The sequence below is a fragment of the Eurytemora carolleeae genome, unplaced genomic scaffold, assembly GCF_000591075.1.
Source record: "Eurytemora carolleeae unplaced genomic scaffold, Eaff_2.0 scaffold564, whole genome shotgun sequence".
In the NCBI taxonomy this organism is placed as follows: domain Eukaryota; kingdom Metazoa; phylum Arthropoda; class Copepoda; order Calanoida; family Temoridae; genus Eurytemora; species Eurytemora carolleeae.
In genome coordinates, this window is record NW_019396542.1 from 65,368 (window position 1) to 84,981 (window position 19,614).

Sequence of the window (19,614 nt, forward strand, 5' to 3'; positions counted from 1 at the left end):
TGAAAAATTCGTGAAAAATTATAGGCTCCGAACAAAGCTTTGAATAATGAGAATTTAAACATTTATCAATTTACAGTGATAATCAGATAATTCTGAAATAGGAAGACGACTTTACAGCAATACTTAAGTGAATTTGATGTTGATACAAAGCAAGTAGTTTTACTTAACACTTATTAAATCACTATGTGAAATGGGTCTGTTTACACTGCACAATTGCGGTGTCCCATGCTTATTAAAAGTCATAACTTGAGTCTAAAAGTTGTCTTTCTATTTCAGAGTTGTTCTGTCTTAAATATAGTTTTAAAAAAAGGTCTTTTATTAAACGAAGGAATTTTCAGAATATTTTGAAAATACGATAGTTTTTATCTAAAAAACGATTTCAATTGACAAACGATTTTACTGAACGATCGTTCAGTGAGAAAACGAAAGAAATAGATGGAAACCTGAACGATAATTTTGAGACCGAACAAACTCCATTTTTTTAATGAAACAATAAAAAAAAACCAAATGAAATGGATTGTTCACGAACGAAATAAAAACCGCCGACCGCGACCATCTCTACGACTGTGGTTTTATTTTTTTTTATGGATATGCTGGGACTTTAATTTTTCTATATTGTGCAAATAGATTCTAGTACAATAGATGGTAACGTAGAATATGTACACTAGCAGTACAGTTGTATTCTGACGTTACAAGTGTCAACTCAGTTTGTGTGTCCCGACAAAATTATTAATAAAAATGATAATTTTAGAAAAAGTGCTTATTTCACAGTAAAATAAGTGCAATTTAATGTGTTCTTTATTTTCGGTTTTTACGCTTTTTTATTTGAACTTGGAAAACATGTCAACTAATTTGAGAAAATTTCGTTTTCCTTGTTATATTTGACACTTGTGACGTTGTGTATAATTGATCCATTTCTCTGTTGCCACCTATTGTACTTGATAATCTATTTCTCTGTTGCCACCTATTGTACTTGATAATCTATTTCTCTGTTGCCACCTATTGTACTTGATAATCTATTTGTATATTGAGTTAAATATCATATCTAACACTAGTAAATAATCAATTCGACAAAACTCGCCTAGTCGGGTCTCACATTGAACATTTAGAGTCGAGACTAAGCTATTAAACCTTGATCTCGGCATCCAAATTAGGAACTTTTAAACTTGAGGATAAATGGTGGATCCCTGCAGAGTTTACATCGTAATCTGAGGCAAAACCAGCTAAGTGAGGCCATTTTAATCGTTTTTCATTTAATAATATCTTATCAGTCTCTAAATTTCTATTCCCTACAATGTCGACTAGGAAACTGTAGAATAAGACGACATTACAGCAATACTGAAGTGCATTTGATGCTGTCACAAGCGATAAATTGTTCAAACAGTATATTTATTGCAGTTAAAGCAAATGGTGAAATGTGTCTTTTATAGCACAATTGTCTTTCTTATGTTAATTGACTATTTAAAGTCAAAACTTAAGTAAAGTCGTCTTCATATTCCAAAGTTTTATAGTTCTCATGGCAGCACAGAGGATCTTCAACAGGTTGTCTTCGTTGCTCATTTTTTGACCCTTTGTAGCGTTTTGACCATTCCTCGTGTTAGTTTTAGTAATGCTCCGTTCTTATACATTTAAGCTTTTTATTGGATTTAATGTGATCTAAAAGTTTACTTTCATTACATTGAGCAAACAATTTGCTTAAACCAATGGTTTCCAAAAATCCTCTTGGTTAATAACTCTGAGGCCGAATTTAAAGAATTAGAGCCGCGGCTCAAATATGATTGGTTCCACTTAAAATTGTATTCAATATTTCAAGATTTAAGCCGGCATTCAATTGAAAAGCGGTTGTTGGCGGATGTGAGACGCGGCTCAAATTCATTAAATTCGGACTCTGGCCAGAATAAAAATTTAGCATAAAGTAAGAAGATTTATTGAGCACACTATTTTCAATCAGGTTTAGCATCTCAAGAACAATCCAATAATCCAATAATCTTGAATACTGATACCAGTCAGTTAACAGAGCTGAGGTTGTAACATTAGTGTGGTGACGCTTGATATCGATATCCAATGTGAACACTTTTAAACTAGAGGATAAATCAATCCGTAGATCTAAATTAGATGCAGATAGTTGTTTTATACTTCAGGGCACTTACAAACATTACTTTATCAAATACATTAAAGGATTACATTATATATTAATGATTAAACTTTATAACTTATTATTTTATTATTTAAAACGGCTATAAATCAATATACCTGTGTAGTGCAGTGTGCAAGGAACGGGAGAAGGCAGGCGGCCATATGCTGCAACAATTTTAGCCATGCCATAAGCCATAACCCACAACCATGCGGTCTTCCATGCCCAATCAGTCTTTGGCAATTTTACGTTTTCAAGTTTCTAAATTGCGATTTTCAAAAATCCAGCAAAGTCGTGCAAAAGATATCTATAAAAATATTTATATTTAAGTTTTAAATTGAAATAATGATGAGTCCTTTTAATCTTAAACTTACTTTCCCAAAAAATAAATTCAATCTTTCCTCTAATTGGTTCATTTTTGAAAATATTATGAACAATTAAAATAATGCAACATAACATACACCCTTTAAGTTCAAAGCAGCAGATCCGTAACTGCAGGGGGGAGGGATTGCAAGGGGTCATGTGCATATCCACGTTTCTGCTAAAAATTTGCACCCGTGGGTTTTAAATAAGTTGCTTAGTATAATTTTCTCTTAAAAAATTGAGATATTAGCATTCAAAGTTTTCAAAAAATTTATCATTCTGTAAACTGTAAACTGTAAACTGTAAACTGTAAACTGTAAACTGTAAACTGTAAACTGTAAACTGTAAACTACTGTATACTGTATACTGTATACTGTATACTGTATACTGTATACTGTATACTGTATACTGTATACTGTATACCAAAAACAATTTGTCTCAGTGCCCACGAAGACATTTCTAAAATTTCTTCGCGTAATTGGCTGGAATTAAGTGCATTGAAAAAACAATTTCAATGCGCTAAATTTATCATTTAAATTGTAATAATTGCCGGAAGACTTAAATGCTGTGGCATGGAAGATCGCACGGTTGTTGGCTGCTGGAAGAAAAAAAAAGCTAAAATGTGGTATGGAAGGGGAAAATGTTGTGGCTTATAGTCGCCTGCTCGTGCGAATCATTACTAATGCCTTTCTTTTTAAAGGGACCCATAGCAATGTCCGATTCACAATGGTAACCTTGAAATCTCTTGCCGATCATTTAGATGATTTCCATATTTTTTTTATATTTTAGAAATGCACAAGTCAATTTTGTAGAGAACCCACATTTGAAACTAATCAGTTTTCGAAATTATAAACATTGATATCTAATACATACTAGACCAGACGAAGGTTTCGAGGGTACCGTTGTGAATCAGGCATTGTCATCTTTACATGGAGAATCAGTTGAAATTTCGCTTATAGTCCCTTTTAAGAGAAATGAGATTAATTTCCCATTTGCCTGAGCAAATATTAGAGAAAATTAAAAAAATGAAACTAAGAAAATTGTATAAATATTAACTGCCACAAAAATTACGTCAACGAGGTCAAAACAAGATTTTTTTTTAAATCAGAAAGTTTTCAATTATCCTAGTCAATCTTCCAAACTGTTTGTATCAAGGATTTTATCTAAATGCGTTAAAATCTCTTTTTTCCTTCCTAAATTCTATATTTTTTTCATTCTTGGAAAAAATGAATAAGACAAGAACAAAAATATTATCCTGCATAAAATCGAAAATTTTGTGGTTGTTCTTAAAAATAACCAGAAAGACCCGAAGCAGACAACTTTACGTACATATATATCTGGTAAAATAATAAAAGCAGACCACATTTTGGAATTGGCAGGACTTGAGCTATTTTGTTATTATCGTTTCATCAATCATATTTGTAAAAATTAGATTGTAAAGTCGTCTGATTAATTATACCTAATTTCCAGAACTTTCTAATTATCAAACATTGAACTAATGAAATCCGTTATAGTATTAATGTTGCCATATTATTAGTTCACCGATTTAATGAATTTGAGCTACCTACTGCCAGTTCAAATTTGACCCACCAATTCAAAATTAAAGATGAAGGAATGATTTGAATTGGTAATTAAAGTTTAAACCGGCACTAGGCAGTTCAAAATAATTAATTCTGTCCCAGAGTTCTGCACACTTAGTGATGTGCTTTCAGGTGATGCGTTTTTCCTGTAGTTTTTACTAACAATTTGACATAGTAGCAAATATTTACTAAATTTCATATTCTTTGCATTAGCTTTTCTTCAAGTAAGTCGAATTTTGACCAAGATGTAAGCAAAAAACGACCAAAAACGATATAAAAACTAAAGAGCTGTAACAATCGTTTTTTAAATTTTTATTATTTAGGATAAAAATATTGCAAAGTTTGAAAAAGCAAATTTTACCATAAAACAGTTTGATTTGATGAAAGTTTGATTTTTTTTTTCTCTAAAAACGATCAAAAACGATTAATAACGCTTTGTGCACAGAACCAGCCAGGCCTCCTTGGTCATTAGTTTTTTTATGGTATTTTAACAACTTGAGGCCCAATTTAAAGAATTTGAGCCGCGGCTTAAATTTTAGACACGGATCAAATATGGTTAGTTCCACTTTTAACTTGTATTCAATGTTTCAAGATTTAAGTCGGCGCTCGATTGAAACCGTTTTTAGCGGATTTGAGGCGCAGCTCAAATTCATTAAATTCGGACTCAAGTGACGTATACCTTTTTCAGATTAACAATCCACGCCAAATTTGGTGTAGTCACTTCCGCATAAAACATTGATGTTCACACATAAAATTGAAAACCCCGAAAATATGATATTTGGACACTTAAGAATTCCCCCTCAAGAGGCCGGGTCAAAAGCAAAAAATGTAAAAAGTGTAAAAAATGTAAAAAATTGTAAAAAATGTAAAAAAAAAATGTGAAAAAATGTAAAAAAAAATATTAAAAAAATGTAAAAAAATGTAAAATAATGTAAAAAAATGAATATAAAATGTAAAAAAATGTAAAGAAAATGTAAAAACAATGCTGAACTTCCTTACCTTTCCGACAATATATTTTAATAAACATGATGTTCAATCCAACATGTGCTGTTGGATTGAACATCATGCAAAAATTCAGTGTCACAGAGTAAAGAAAGACGACATAAAACAACAAAAACGCACTTTTTTATTAGCATTAGAACATACATACATACTTCTAAAGATCTCCACAGAATTGCTGCAAAATATTCACAAACACTGCAGAAGACAATGTTTACTAACAATGCAACTAACCGCAAAAAATAAATAATTAAGCGTAGAACAAAAAACACGAATTTTAGAAATTCTCGCACTCGTACAGTGCACAGTACACACAACTGCAGTACGTAATGTTTATTTACAAATTAACTAATTCATTTTACACACAACCGCGAACAGAGCAAAAAACCACAGAAAATGTGTAAAACAAATTGATACTAATTGCAACAAAATATATATATATAATCGTAGCACAAAAAAAAGTTTTACGTTACATACATACGGCACTACATTCAACAGTACATGTACACACACCGCTGCAGTACACAATACAGATTGTGCAGTACAAAATGTTTACAAATAAAACAAACCAATCTGTTATACAAAGCACTGTTAAAACTTCTCACAATGCAGTACAGTAGACGCTCTTTTTTTTCGAACAAACATTAGCGCAGTACACAATGTTTACTATTCTGATGTTAGCGCAGTACACAATGTTTACTAACAAACTATGTCGCACTAAACAAACACCAGGTTTGCGCAGTAGAAGGAGAATATACTTTACCTTCGCAAATTATCATTAAAGGCTTACCTACAATATTAATAATGATATTTAAGAACGAATTTATGAACGAATTAATAAATGAATGAAAAAGAAGGAAAGGATGAATGAATTACAGGTATAGCGGCCAAACTCTGTTGCTCGCGAATACCGCAATGAATTATAAGAAGAGAGAGATTAGCATATATTTTAGGGTTAGTTTAGGTTTAAACACTTTTTGGGGCCGCGCGCTGCGGCTAGGGGGCCGAGCACCGCGGGGAGAACTGGATCTCTGTCTTATAATTCATTGCGGCCTTCGCGAGTAACACAGATTGGCCGCTGCCTGAATAAAATAACAAATAGAGGTGTGAAACATGACACATGAGTAAATTAACAAAATAAAGGGTTTGAGTAATAGAATAAAGTATTGCTAAGATACATAAATGTATGACAAAGAGTATGAAAAATGAATAGATATAAGAGTTAATAATATGGGTTTGTAAAAGTAAATCTGTAAGCTTACATGCGATCTAATTGCCTCCTCGGTCTCCTCTGTATTTATCCCAGCTATTTCCTACACAGATAGATAGATAGATAGATAAGATAAGATAAGATAAGATAAGCAAAGATAAGATAAGATAAGTTAAGTTAAGTTAAGTTAAGTTAAGTTAAGTTAAGTTAAGTTAAGTTAAGTTAAGTTAAGTTAAGTTAAGTTAAGTTAAGTTAAGTTAAGTTAAGTTAAGTTAAGTTAAGTTAAGTTAAGTTAAGTTAAGTTAAGTTAAGTTAAGTTAAGTTAAGTTAAGTTAAGTTAAGTTANCTTTAAACCAATCTTCTATTTTAGAGAGCTCAAAATTTGCCAAATCATATAAGTCGTGTAAGCTTTTTAAAGAAAGATAAGATAAGATAAGATAATATAAGAAAGATAAGATTATATAAGATAAGGGAAAGATCTAAAAATACCCTTATCTTTGAGAGATATATAGATAGATAGATAGATGAATGGATCGACAGATATATAGATGGATATATATTATATATATATATACTAGAAGTTCAAGGCGCTTCGCGCCCTTCTTTCTAGCCTTAGAGGGCGCTTCGCGCCAATCTCCTAAATTAATTGTGAACATGTTCTCTTTGTGTACATCGTAAAACAAAACAAAAATAATTCGCGGATTTTCACAAAAAATTTCGCGGATTTTCAAAATTTTAAAAAATTTAATGACGATCGAATTTTGATGGAGACAAATATTTGAAATTTTGATGATTCATAAACCTTCCCTGGAGTCCCTAGATGTCCCACAAAAAATTTGGGCCCGATCGGTTTAGCCGTTTTGACGTTTATTGGATGGATAGATGTATTGATAGGAAAGATAGACAGATAGGTAGATAGATAGATATAGATATATAAATAGGTAGATATATAAACAAGTAATCTCACCAGAAGAGAATCCGCCACCACCCATCCAAGCTCCGCCACTGCTTCCGCCTCCTCCGCCACCATATCCAAGGGCAGGATTTCCGTACCTGTTATACATTTAATTACAATATTTATATTTGTCTGTTGGTTGGTTTGTATCCAAACTAAAAATTAAGCACAGAAGGAATGTAGCTTTTTTTTGAAATACATAAAAATTCAACAGAAGCATAATGGCGTCTTTGACAGCAACATTCAAATATTAAAATTGTCACTAAAAAAGGGTACGAAAGCCTATTAACGGAGAATTACTATGAACTGATTAATGTGAAGCCTTTTGAAATCTTTAACTTTGTCATTAAGCCGTAATGACCAAAAAACATACAATCTGACAATACAATTATATATTACCCTTCGAGAGCCCATCTAGCTGCCATCTCTACAAACTTGTTGTAGGAACCTCCGCCGTATCCGGCTCCACCACCCCCTCTACCATATCCAGCGCCTCCGCTGTTGTAGCCAGGACCTCCGCCTCCTCCGTAGTTAGCGCCCCCGCTGAACTCACCGCCACCACTACCAGACTCCTGAGTTATATTATTCATTCCTATTAAAAAAAAACTTGAAAAAAAATGATGAAAAATTTAATAAAAACGGAGCTTATCAACACAAGATTCGAATATAATGGTAGAATAAAAAATCAGACCCAAACTATTTTTAACTTGCTTGGAAAGCCAGCTTTGCCTGGGAAATAAGTCGTGTTATTTAATCTTAAACGCTTAAGGTTCTAAGGAGTTCCCCCATGCAAATTTGAGGCATATCGGTCAAGGGGGTTTCTGAGTTATAATCGGACATCCAAACAAACCGAACAAACAGGGATTACAATTATCCCCGATATTTTGATTTGAATTTTTATTTTATTTTTTCATGAAAAAAGTTAAATTTAATTGAATATTTTCCTTATTGTCCTTGTGAGGTTTCTGTACAGCAGATCCTATACTAACAGTGTGTCCCTAAATTAACACAAAAAAAATAAGAAAAAAAGTATAAATATTATAAATTAAAAAAATAATTGAATTTATTTAAAAAAACAACAACAACATAGCAGCCTAATAAATCGTTACAAATAAAGATGGTTTCTCATCATAAAATTATCTGTAATCTCCAATAATAACCTTAGTTAGGGTCTTTGGAGACATCACAACATAAACATAAGTGCTAGGATCAATCATGGACTAGAGGGCAAGATTAAGCAAAAGGGAAGGAATGATCAAGGGAAAGATCGATCGAAGGGAAAGAATTGATCAATGTGAAAGATTGATCGAAAGGAAAGAATTGATCGAAAGGAAAGAATTGATAGAAAGGAAAGAATTGATCGAAAGGAAAGAATTGATCGAAGGGAAAGAATTGATCGAAAGGAAAGATCGATCAAGGGGCAGGACTAAAACAATCAAGAGGCAGAAAAAAAAATTGGTAAAAACACGAATAAGAAAGAATAAAATTGACGTAAAATCCAGGTTTATGTAATTTTTATGTTTTGAAATTATTATGGGTTTCTTTCCTCTGCGTAACCTTGAAAACCTTTGTTTGCTTCTTTAACAAAATGATTTTTAACTAGCTGTGAATTTAAATTTTTTAACTTCAATTAAAAAAAACAAACTTAACAATAGAGTTTTGGATCCAGTTAGATATGAAAAAAGAGAGCTGAAACCCTACCTTAATATCGTGTTCCATCCCCAGCAAACTATGAGCAACATCGGAATCGGAAAACTAAAAAAACGTGTAAATGTTGGAACGATAAAGCCAATGGTTAAAGCCAGGGTTACCCACAAAAGATGAGACTTTAGAGACCTCGGTTTGGAATTAATTCTGATATTTATAATTCCCTGCAACTGTAAACTTTTTAAACACAAGAGCAATTGCAAACATAAACGATAGCGCTAACGCATAACCAATTTAAGTAGAATGACAGCGATATAATATCATGCGAATGCAAGTACTAAAACGTACAAAATCGCCAATGCAAAACAAACAACAAGCTATAAACAGTAAACACTACCATAAATACAAACATCGTTAGACAAAAAAAGCCACCATGAAGACAAACAAACAAACTAAAAACGCCACCATGAAGACAAACAAACAAACTAAAAACGCCACCATAAATACAAACATAGTTAGACAAAAAACGCCACCATGAATACAAACAAACAAACTAAAAACGCCAACGCCAAGCAAAAACAAAAAAAAACACCTAAAACGCCAACAATTTTTCACCTGAACAAAAGCAAATCGTCTGAAAGGCTGAGGAATGTACACATCTGTAACTGTTCCAAAATTCTCAAAATGATCCTAAATCAATTTCGTTTTTAAAAATAATTTTTCAGCGGTGAAACTTTAATTTAAAAAACATAGGATTTATAAGCACAATTTAAAATTATATAAAAATCATCAAACATTTCTTCAAAATATTGTAAATTATTTTGCGTTACTAAACTAGGTAATTTTAAATACAAAATATTATATAAAATATTTCTAAAAAATAGGATAATAAAAACCTTCAAATCTTCTTTACTGATACTCTCTGACAAAAAAAAGAGGGGAATATATTTTTGAAGAAGGTGGGGTTTAGTATTTCTGAGGAGAATATATACCCCTAAATCAGTGAACATTACCTTACAGGAAGATCTAGTGTCCTGCTTCTGTCCACCAGACTTACTTTCAGGGATCTAAATCAATCAAGTCAATCATGCAATCAATCAACCAATCAATCAATCAATCAATATATTCAAATAATTTTAAATTCAATCGATCAAGCCAGTATCTAAAACAAAAAACATACTCGGATGATGATTTGATAATGATTCTACATTTTCATACCAAAAACAAAGATGAATTCATATTTAATTAAAAACCTAGCTATGGATTACCGATTTACCGCTATTATTCAACCAAATCAATCAATCAATCAATCAATCAATCGACCCATCCTTCAGTCAGTCAATCAATAAATCAAGTAATCAACTGACCTTGACCTCACACCATCTGTCGAGGATTCTGTGTTTGGTCATCAATACCTAGAAAATACAATTTTAAATATTTAAAATATTTTCAAACATTTCTAACTTTAGGTTCAGGGGGGTAAGGTTAGAAATACCCTTCAAGTGACTGTAAGCGTAAATTTTAGAAACCCACCAGGCAAAGATGGCAATGTCGGATTTACAACGATACCCTTGAAATCTTAATCTGATTAATAATGTGGAAGATATTGTCGGTTTTCTAGGTTTCAAAGTGTTTAACTCTGACAAAGTTCTCATATTAATTCAGAACCTAATTTTAAAATAATACCTTAGCCTCAGGTTCTTTACAAACGAACTTGACAAAACCATATCCTGAAATTAAACAATATGAGTGATAGTAATGATACCAACTAAAAAATTATTTCAAGCTAGGAGTTGGGGNCTTACTGACCATTTTGGTGAAAAGCTAATCCATAAAAAACGGGGAAAAGAAAAGACATTTTTCACTCTCAATTTTTACAGTGTTTTAAAAACACCTGGATGCACGGAACACCATGACTTAATTAAACTGAACCCCAAAACATTTAAAATAATAATTAACTTTTCTACCTTTGGATTCTCCGTTAGGTTTACACTTTATATCCAGCATATCTACCTCACCATACTGGGAGAAATATTCTCTGAAAAATAGATAAATAAGTCAGTTATGATACCAAGTAAACTTAAAGTCAAAGTGTATTCTAAAACCCTTCTAGTGTACTTTGTCATCCCTCTAGGTACTCTGTAATCCCTCTAGTGTACTCTGTAACCTTAATATAACCACTCTACTTAGTGTACAACTGTACATACTTTAGTTACTCCTCCGTTACCTTCGATGGAATCCCTAATATAAACCCAGTAGTGTACTCAGTAACCCCTCTAGTATACAGCTGTACATACTTTAGTTCCTCCTCCAGCGCCTTCCATGGAATCCCTTATGTAATCCCTCAAGAAAAGTGTACTCTATAACCCCTCTAGTGTACAACTGTACAATTATACATACTTAAGTTCCTCCTCCGTTGCCTTCCATGGAATCCCTAATATTACCAGATCTATTGGCTCTGTTCCCTTACTGCTATCCTCATACTAAAAAAAAAATTAGATAAAAAATGTAATTTTAAATAATGGACTCAGTGGACTATACAGTGGGACCCATAAAACTGTGGAATAAGAAGACGACTTTTAGACGCCAAGTTAGGATTAGTCTTTGAACATTGAACATGAAAAACAGCATTTGTGAAGTGTATACAGACCCATTTGACTAAATAATAGTTTCAAAACAACTGGTTTTTGCTTTTAAAAAACATCAAATACAAATATGATTAGTTAAGTCTCGTCTTCCTATTCCATAGTTTCATGGGTCCCACTGTAGTAAATTAGAGAAACGTTGACATAAAGACATATTTGTCGTTTATAACGACTGTCAATGTAATTTCAACTGCCCCTCCATTTAATTAGTTTTCTACTGCATAAATCTACAACTCGCAAAATACTTCTAAAGAGACCCGCAACTGAAAATAATCGACTTTTAGGTGGAAAACCAGGGATATCTCTATTATTTATGCTTAGACGAAGGTTTAAAGGGTACTATTGTGAATCTGACCTCTAAATTTTGAGATGGAGCTGGCGAAGTAACGTTGACAGACCCTTTAATCAAGGTGTTTACACTTCTGTAAGCGAACACGTACGTGAACAGTTCCTTAATAAGTTTACCTTGACATTCTTGCTGACCATCTCCTGGTCGTAGTTCGTCTTCCTCTTCCTCTCATCCTTCTTTCCAGGTACCTCGGGTCTGCAATCGATCAATAAATCAATCAATCAATGGCTGGAAGGAGGAAGCGGTTATGTAAGAAAGGAATTCATGACAGGAGGAAGGGATTGATGACTCGGAGGAGGAAGGGATTATGCAATAAAGGGATTGACGACTCAACGGAGGAAGGGATTATGCAATAAAGGGATTGATGACTCGAAGGAGGAGGGGATTATGCAATAAAGGGATTGATGACTCGAAGGAGGAAGGATTATGTCAGAAAGGGATGGATAGCCGGGAGAAAGGGATTATGTAATGAAATTGATTGATGACTAGAAGGAGGTAGGGATTATGTAATGAAATGGATTTATGACTAGGAGAAAGGGATTAAATAATTTAAGGATTGATGACTTGAAGAAGGATGGGATTATGTAAGAAAGGGATTGATAGCTAGGAGGAAAGGATTATGTAATGAAATGGATTGTTGCCTAAAAGAAGGAAGGGATTATATATTAAAGGAATTTATGACTAGAAGGAGGAAGGGATTATATAAATGTGAAAACATGCATGAGAGTTATCTGTCACATATCCCTATAATTGCACCCATGCATGTTTATGTGAAAACATGCATGAGAGTTATCTGTCACATATTCCTATAAACGACAACACTTGTATGTCTTATTTTCAATGTCAAATCGCGTACAAGTACGCTAGCTTATAGATATCATGTAGTTTTTTCTCTTGAACTGCTGTTTTGTCAATACTTGAATAGATAATGATGTTCTTTAAACTTCACAAAATCTAACCATAGAAAAAGAGACCTCATTTCTTAACATTTCTAAAAATTCCATAGTCCAAAATTTCATAAAAAAGGTTTTTTTTATCTTCTAAAAATAAGAATTTAACATTAATTTTGGAAAGAAAAAATGAAAAAATGTATCCGTAAACTAAAGGATTTTTATTGATTAATTTACATATGTATGTATATATCACAATCGTAAAATAGTTTTTTGTAAAATCAATACAAACAATTTTGTATCTTTAATATAATCTCGATACGGAGATAATAAACATCTAGATCTTAAAAAATGTAACAACCATCTTATCGCTGAAATCAATATTGTCTTGAAGCAGAGAAGGAAAACCAGGTTTAAGCCCAAAATTGCCATATCATGCAATATTTCGAATTAATCAAAATTATCAATCCGAGGCGAACAAAATCAGTGATGCTTCGCGCCCCGCCATACCTGTTGTATGTGGAAACTGGGCCAGGATTGAAGATAACAGCAGAGTTCCTAAAATATGTTGAAATTAAAAAATAAAGATTTTTAGAAATCAAAACCTGTAAAATAAGTAAAATCAACTTAATACAACTTAATTTTGAGAATGTTCAATGTTTAATGTCTAACAGAAAGCAACGACGTATTAAATTTACTCTAAGACGCAGATATAATAATCACGTTTATTGCTTAATATGGTTAGATTTACAAAATTGTCAGAAAATAAAAACATATATAAAATAAACATTTGTTCACAAATTTATTTTTTGACAAATTTTATTTCTTTCTTTTACGACAAGCACAAGCTGTTTAAATGCTATATCCTGAAATAATACATGACGGTGTGAGACCATACAACCCAGAAGAGGAGGAGGTCGTGGTTGATCTGTCACGTGTATTTTAAAAACTATGGAAACCCAAAAATATGATGAATATACAGCACTTGTATTTCGTCTAATCAAATACTCCCCCCCCCCCATACGAAATATACCGAGTTACGCATATTTATAAGTGTATAAATTTGTTATTGTTTATCATTATTATTATTATTTTCATAATTTATATTTTACCGTTTTCTTCCGATTGAATCTCAATTCCTTCATCACTTTCTTCCAGACATATTGAAACCCACTCCGACATTTTTCTGAAATTTTAATATTTGAAGAAAAAAATGATTTTACATCTATATTCTAAAAACTAAAAAATTAAAGATAATAATATTATCATTTTTATTACGAACAATTTTTTTCATGGCTTTTATGCTGCTTTGGAGTATTATCGCAGTAAGAATTTGACAAATAAAGCAATCTTATTTTATTTAATTTGTTGACAGCCAGAAAGGTTAAAGCGCTTGCAATCTGTAATGCCCCGCGTTATTCTGAAATATCAATCAACTAATCAATTTTTATCTCACCACTTTTAACTTTTATTACATAGTATTTTCACATTTGTAAATTTAAAAATCTAAATTTTTTTCTTTGAAATTTTAATTTTTTTTTGGGGGGGGGGGGGGGGAGGGGGGGAGGTTTGGTTGCAAAATAATAACTTTAGATATTGATTATGACAAAACATTTACTCTATATACTCCTGTTTAACTGGCAACCCTTCTAGTTCTACAACTTCTTGATCATCTTCTCTTTCTAGTTCATCTTCTCCTTCTTCTTGTTCTTTGGTATCGTCCTCATGTTCAATTCCTCCGTCTTCAAGATTGTTTCCAGCGTTCTCACTTTCATTCTCATCAGTAAATCCTTCTCCGTCCCTCTCATCTGCGTCCTCTCTCTCTTCCTTCACATTCGTGAACGCCTCCTCTTCCTACAAATTAAATTGAGATTACGAATTGATAATAATAGTTTAGACAATCATTCCGCGTAACTCACTCAAAAATGACCAACAATTACAATCTATATATAAATTTGGCTTGTCTGTCTGTTTGTTTTTTTGTATCCAATACACGTCAAAACGGCTGAACCGATCGGGCCCAAATTTTTTGTGAGACAGCACATGACCACAGGGAAGGTTTATGAATGATAAAAATTTTAAAAAATGTGCTTTAAAGGTTTTTAATTTTGTAAAAAAAATTTAAATTCTTGAAATCCGCGAATTTTTTTTTAAAAATCCGCAAAATTTTNAAAAGCCGGGTATTCATAATTTATCCAAAACAGTCACCCTGCAAGAAGAATGCAAACACCTGAAAGCCGAAATGGCACAGCAAAGACGACTTTCATATTATTACTTAATCTAGTAAATTTTAGTATCATTCATAAAACGCAATTGTTTTCCTACCTTGTACTCAGATCCAAGGACATGCTGGTCAAGGATTGGGTCCAAGCATTCATATATACTGTAGAGGTCCTCCTCAAGCACGTTACACTTATCATCTTCTACAATTCGTGGACATTAAGGGGGCCATTGTTGTAATTTGAAGTGCACTTACAGATTCAAAAATGATAAATAATGTGGAACATATCATTGTTTGGTAATTTCTGATCGTAGGGGTTGTGTAAGGCCCTAGCTCAAATTTAGGCCAAAATAACTCGGGTGATTAATAAAAGAATGATAAGAATGAATGAATGAATCCATGATGCATAAATGCAAGAATGAAAAATGTAAAATCAATTTGAATTAATGACTAGAGGAATGCATATTGAATAGAGAACTAAATGAATAAATAATAAACTCACCTAAAATCCATTTCCTAACATTGATAAAATGAATAAAAAATAAGGAAAGGATGAATGAAAGGATGAATGAATGAATGAATAAATGTAGAAATAAATGATAAACTCACAATGAACCCAAGTACTATTATGATAATTAATGAATAAATAAATGAATGGAAAGGCGAATAAATGAATAAAGAACTGAATGATAAACCCACCTAGAATCCTATTACTGAAAATAAAAAAATAAACAAAAAGATTAATGAAAAATTTAACCAAAGGAGGGTTGAAAGGATGATTGAAAGGATGAATGAATGAATGAATATATGAAAAAATTAGTGAAAGGATGAATGAAAGGATGAAAGGATGAATGAATGAATGAATAGGATGAATGTATGAATGAATGAATGAAGAATTGAATGATAAACCCACCTAGAATCCAAGTACTATTATGATGATCAAGAAAGTGTGTAGGACACTGTGGATTCTTAACACTGTGTGACTCCTGAAAATCAAATAATATTGGAAACTTCAACATTTTCCAGCAATTGTTGTATTTTTGGCCAAAATTAAGTTAAATGGAATTCAGGCCAAGCAAAACAGAGTCAATTTGTTTAAAATCAAAATAAAAACCGAGAGTCCAAGAACATATTGTACTTCAGGACTAAATCGAAGAAGTTAGCTACGTGGTCGTGCAAGGTTATAATGCAAGGAAAGTTGATTGCAGTTGCGTATACTCTGCGTACATATTGAAACCAGTTCTCTCTGGGCGGAATTTGTAAACAAGAATAGATGCTTCAGTGTTCGTTTAGTATCCGAGGAGGATAAAAGCATTTAATTGAAAATTTTGATAATACACATTATAGTTTCCTATGACCAGAATAGTTCATTGATTTTTTATGTGAAAGATGGATCCCATGTCAGGCTGTGATATCCGTCTTGTGTTCACATTACCGCCCAGAGACAGTACACTACAGTACAAAAGATGTGTACACTTCTGAAATTACTTTCCTTGCATTATAACCTTGGCTACGTGGATATCACTTCTGTATGTTTGTAAGGGATAGCATTATTTTTCTTTCTATGTAAAATTTGTACCAATCCAATATACATACTTTATTAACATATTCCAGTTTTTGTTTACAAACAATGAGCTTACTCCGTCATCCAGGTTACCATCAATACATCTGATCATAGTTATATCAGTTGTATTGGAACCCTGGATGTTATAGAAGCTAATCTGAGCTTTTATGGTTTCTAGATTTTGTAGATTTATAAAGTTTATTTAAGTATATGTTTTGTACTTAAAAGCATTGTATCTTTCTTAACTATTTTCAGTGTACAAATAATCGAAGAATTAAGATGAAAAAACCCTTACTCTTCTACCATTGGTACCACCGTATCTGTGAGATTAGGTTTATAAATGATAGCATTATTTTTCTTTCTATGTAAAAGTTGCACCCTATATACATACTTTATTAACATATTCCGGTTTTTGTTTACAAACAATGAGCTTACTCCGTCATCCAGGTTACCATCAATACATCTGATTATAATTAAATCAGTTGTATTGGAACCCTGGCTGTAGGAGCTCATGAATAATCTGAGCTTTTATGGTTTCTAGATTTAGTAGATTTATAAAGTTTATTTAATTATATGTTTCGTCCTTGCATGTATTGTATCTTTCTAAACTATTGCATTTTTTTCTATGTACAAATAACCGAAGAATATAGATGAGAAACCCTTACTCTTCTACCATTGGTAACACCGTATCTGTGAGATTAGGTTTGTAAGGGATAATATTATTTTCTTTCTATGTACAAATAACCGAAGAATATAGATGAGAAACCCTTACTCTTCTACCATTGGTAACACCCTATCTGTGAGATTAGACCATGATTTGAGTTTTTGGGTTACCCAATATTCACTCAACAAAGTTTACATTTTTTCTATCAATTTAGTCCTGAAGAACAGTATTTAGACCCAAAGAAACGGATTTAAGCCCGAAAAACCTGATTTAGTCCCGAAAAATCGGATTTAGTCTCAAAGACCCAGATTGAGTCCCGAAGACCCAGATTGAGTCCCGAAGACCCAGATTGAGTCCCGAAAAACCGGATTTAGTCATGAATAAATATAACCTGGGTATGTTCCCGAATATGCTGGATATAAGCTGTTCTGTAATTACATGTCTGCGCACTGCACTGGAACCCCTGAAAATATCAGAGTTAAAATGGTTCTGTATAAAACTTATTGATGGAGTTGGCGACGATTCTATTACCTATAAAATAAAATACAGTGTACCTTAATTGAAATTAAATAATATGAGACAAATATCTTTGACTGTTTGTGTACATGTCAACTGTGAAGTTAAATAATATAAAATAAATACCTTTAACTGTTTATGTACTGTGAGTACATGTCTGTTGAGAAATTAAATAATATCAGAAAAGTATATAAAACTGTTTGTGTACTGTAAGTACATGTCTTTTGTGAATGTGAAGTTTAAATAATATGAAGGTGTGTAAGATACCTTTAACTGTTTGTGTACTGTAAGTACATGTCTGTTAAGAAGTTTAGAGAACCTAAAGACAGCATCACATTCAGTACACTGGAAGTCCCCGGAACCATGCTCACCCAGATGACTAGAATCAATCAATGAATTAATCAATGAATCAATTAATCAATGAATCAATTAATAAATTGACCAATGACTCACTCAATGAATCCATTAATTAATAAATCCACCAATGAATGAAAGAATGAATAACAGGACGAAAGGAAGGATGAATAAATGAATGAATGACTAAATAAATGAATAGGTGGATGAAAGAAAGGATGAATGAATGAATGAATGATTAAATAGGTGAATAGGTGGATGAAAGAAAGGATGAATGTATGAATGAATGATTAAATAAATGAATAGGTGAACAAAAGGATGAATGAATGAATAAATGAATAAATGAATGACTCCAATTATTTAACTAGATTAAAATTACAGAATTATAAAGGCACCTGTACAAATCCTCTTTTGTTTTTATTCCATTCTTTTTACAAACATAGCACATGAACTGATTCTCCTGAAACATGCGTAACTCGTAAATTAGTGATGAGGGGAGGGGTAATTCTCCCTCCTAGTTGCGCCTTTTATTTTCTTCATCTCAAAAGTCGCACAATTTTTAAGGACAAAGTATTTAAGTGAAATATTAATTATTGAGGTATTAGAAGCAAAAAAAGCATTTTAAATGAGCTTAATTTGATTTTGTCAACTTAGATACATTTTTTTTCAATGAAACTATATTTTTAATGCTTTAAATTTTTACCTTTTGATGAATTCTCACATGTGAGTTGAGAGCGTAGGAATGGGTGAAAACTTTGTCACATATAATACAGGACTTTAAACCCTCACCTAGGCAAACAAAATAATCATAATAAAGTGACTGTCGACGTATTTTAAAGTGATTCTCCATTTATTTTTAAATGTGGCATGTTTGATTTACAACGGTACCCTAAAAACCCTTGAGTGATCAATGAATACTTCTGTCACTTTCTCAAATTGATTATTTAGTGGTGTAAAAGGGGCTTAAAGGGAGTTTAAAGGGGGATAAAAGGGGGATAAAAGGGGGATTAAATGGGTATTAAATGGTGTTTAAAGGGGGATTTTAAAGAGGGATTAAAGGGGGATTAAAAGGTGGTTTAAAGGGCACTATTGTGAATCGGACCAGCCACTTTTTAATGGAAAGCCACTTGAATTTACATATACAGAACCTTTAAGCCAAAAAAAACACATTACAATTTCTGTTTTATATATCTCTTTTCTAAAATGTCGGCACATAATGATTGAACAGTTAATTATAGATATTACCAGTGTGGGTTCTCATGTGATATTTCAGTTTCTGTTTCTTGGAAAAACCCATTCCGCATATAGAACAGGAATCCCTCTCCTCACCTTAAAATTTGAGTTATTACGTTTTCCGGAATTAGCTAGAATGATTTTAAAAACATTGACAATAAGTAGAAAATGAAATTTTTTTCTTATTTTCTTAACATTTTTTTAAAAAAAGTTTTGAATTAATTTGAAACAGTGTCAAACAACACTTTTTTGCACGTAACACAAAATGTCACTTCTTGTTTTTTTTAAAT

General features: G+C 32.2%; 2 protein-coding genes and 1 long non-coding RNA gene across 4 annotated transcripts; all 3 read right to left on the reverse strand.

The window, feature by feature from the left end:
- Nucleotides 1-1,911: 1,911 nt before the first annotated feature.
- On the reverse strand, nt 1,912-2,790 carry LOC111705182 (uncharacterized). The gene is made up of 2 exons (XR_002765960.1): nt 2,254-2,790; nt 1,912-2,106 (listed from the first exon to the last, which is right to left on the reverse strand). It is a non-coding gene; the product is annotated as an uncharacterized LOC111705182 (long non-coding RNA).
- A 2,397-nt stretch (nt 2,791-5,187) lies between these two features.
- LOC111705164 (TAR DNA-binding protein 43) lies at nt 5,188-12,107 on the reverse strand. Its single transcript, XM_023477627.1, has 13 exons — nt 11,999-12,107; nt 11,289-11,371; nt 10,856-10,926; nt 10,575-10,618; nt 10,256-10,303; nt 9,785-9,955; nt 9,504-9,578; nt 8,943-8,996; nt 8,186-8,239; nt 7,641-7,813; nt 7,254-7,339; nt 6,339-6,389; nt 5,188-5,866 (listed from the first exon to the last, which is right to left on the reverse strand). The coding sequence occupies exons 1-12, from the start codon at nt 12,017-12,019 to the stop codon at nt 6,346-6,348; spliced, it is 924 nt and encodes a 307-aa protein (XP_023333395.1). The 5' UTR covers nt 12,020-12,107; the 3' UTR covers nt 5,188-5,866; nt 6,339-6,345.
- Nucleotides 12,108-14,006: 1,899 nt separating this feature from the next.
- Nucleotides 14,007-19,417, reverse strand: LOC111705179 (zinc finger protein 64 homolog, isoforms 1 and 2). 2 transcript variants are annotated; one of them, XM_023477643.1, is made up of 9 exons: nt 19,337-19,417; nt 18,795-18,880; nt 18,487-18,551; nt 18,005-18,116; nt 17,613-17,684; nt 15,907-15,979; nt 15,098-15,195; nt 14,391-14,626; nt 14,007-14,192 (listed from the first exon to the last, which is right to left on the reverse strand). In XM_023477643.1, exons 1-9 carry the CDS (start codon nt 19,386-19,388, stop codon nt 14,129-14,131), a joined length of 858 nt encoding a protein of 285 aa, XP_023333411.1. In that variant the 5' UTR covers nt 19,389-19,417; the 3' UTR covers nt 14,007-14,128. The 2 variants fall into 2 exon arrangements, with proteins under 2 accessions (XP_023333411.1, XP_023333413.1); XM_023477645.1 differs by lacking the exon at nt 14,007-14,192 and having other exon boundaries at nt 14,313-14,626.
- Between the last annotated feature and the right edge of the window lie 197 nt (nt 19,418-19,614).

Excerpts from the sequence above, each read along its gene's own strand:
- LOC111705164 (XM_023477627.1), bottom strand. The coding sequence starts at position 12,019 with ATGGTCAGCAAGAATGTCAAG. Across the intron at positions 11,372-11,998 it reads TGGTCAGCAAGAATGTCAAG|TATGAGGATAGCAGTAAGGG; the intron begins GTAAACTTATTA and ends TTTTTTTTTTAG. Across the intron at positions 10,619-10,855 it reads ACCTAACGGAGAATCCAAAG|GATATGGTTTTGTCAAGTTC; the intron begins GTAGAAAAGTTA and ends GTTTAATTTCAG.
- LOC111705179 (XM_023477643.1), bottom strand. The coding sequence starts at position 19,388 with ATGGGTTTTTCCAAGAAACAGAAACTGAAATATCACATGAGAACCCAC. Across the intron at positions 17,685-18,004 it reads CAGTACACAAACAGTTAAAG|GGGTTCCAGTGCAGTGCGCA; the intron begins GTATCTTACACA and ends TGATATTTTCAG. Across the intron at positions 14,193-14,390 it reads GTTAAACAGGAGTATATAGA|AATAACGCGGGGCATTACAG; the intron begins GTAAATGTTTTG and ends TTGATATTTCAG.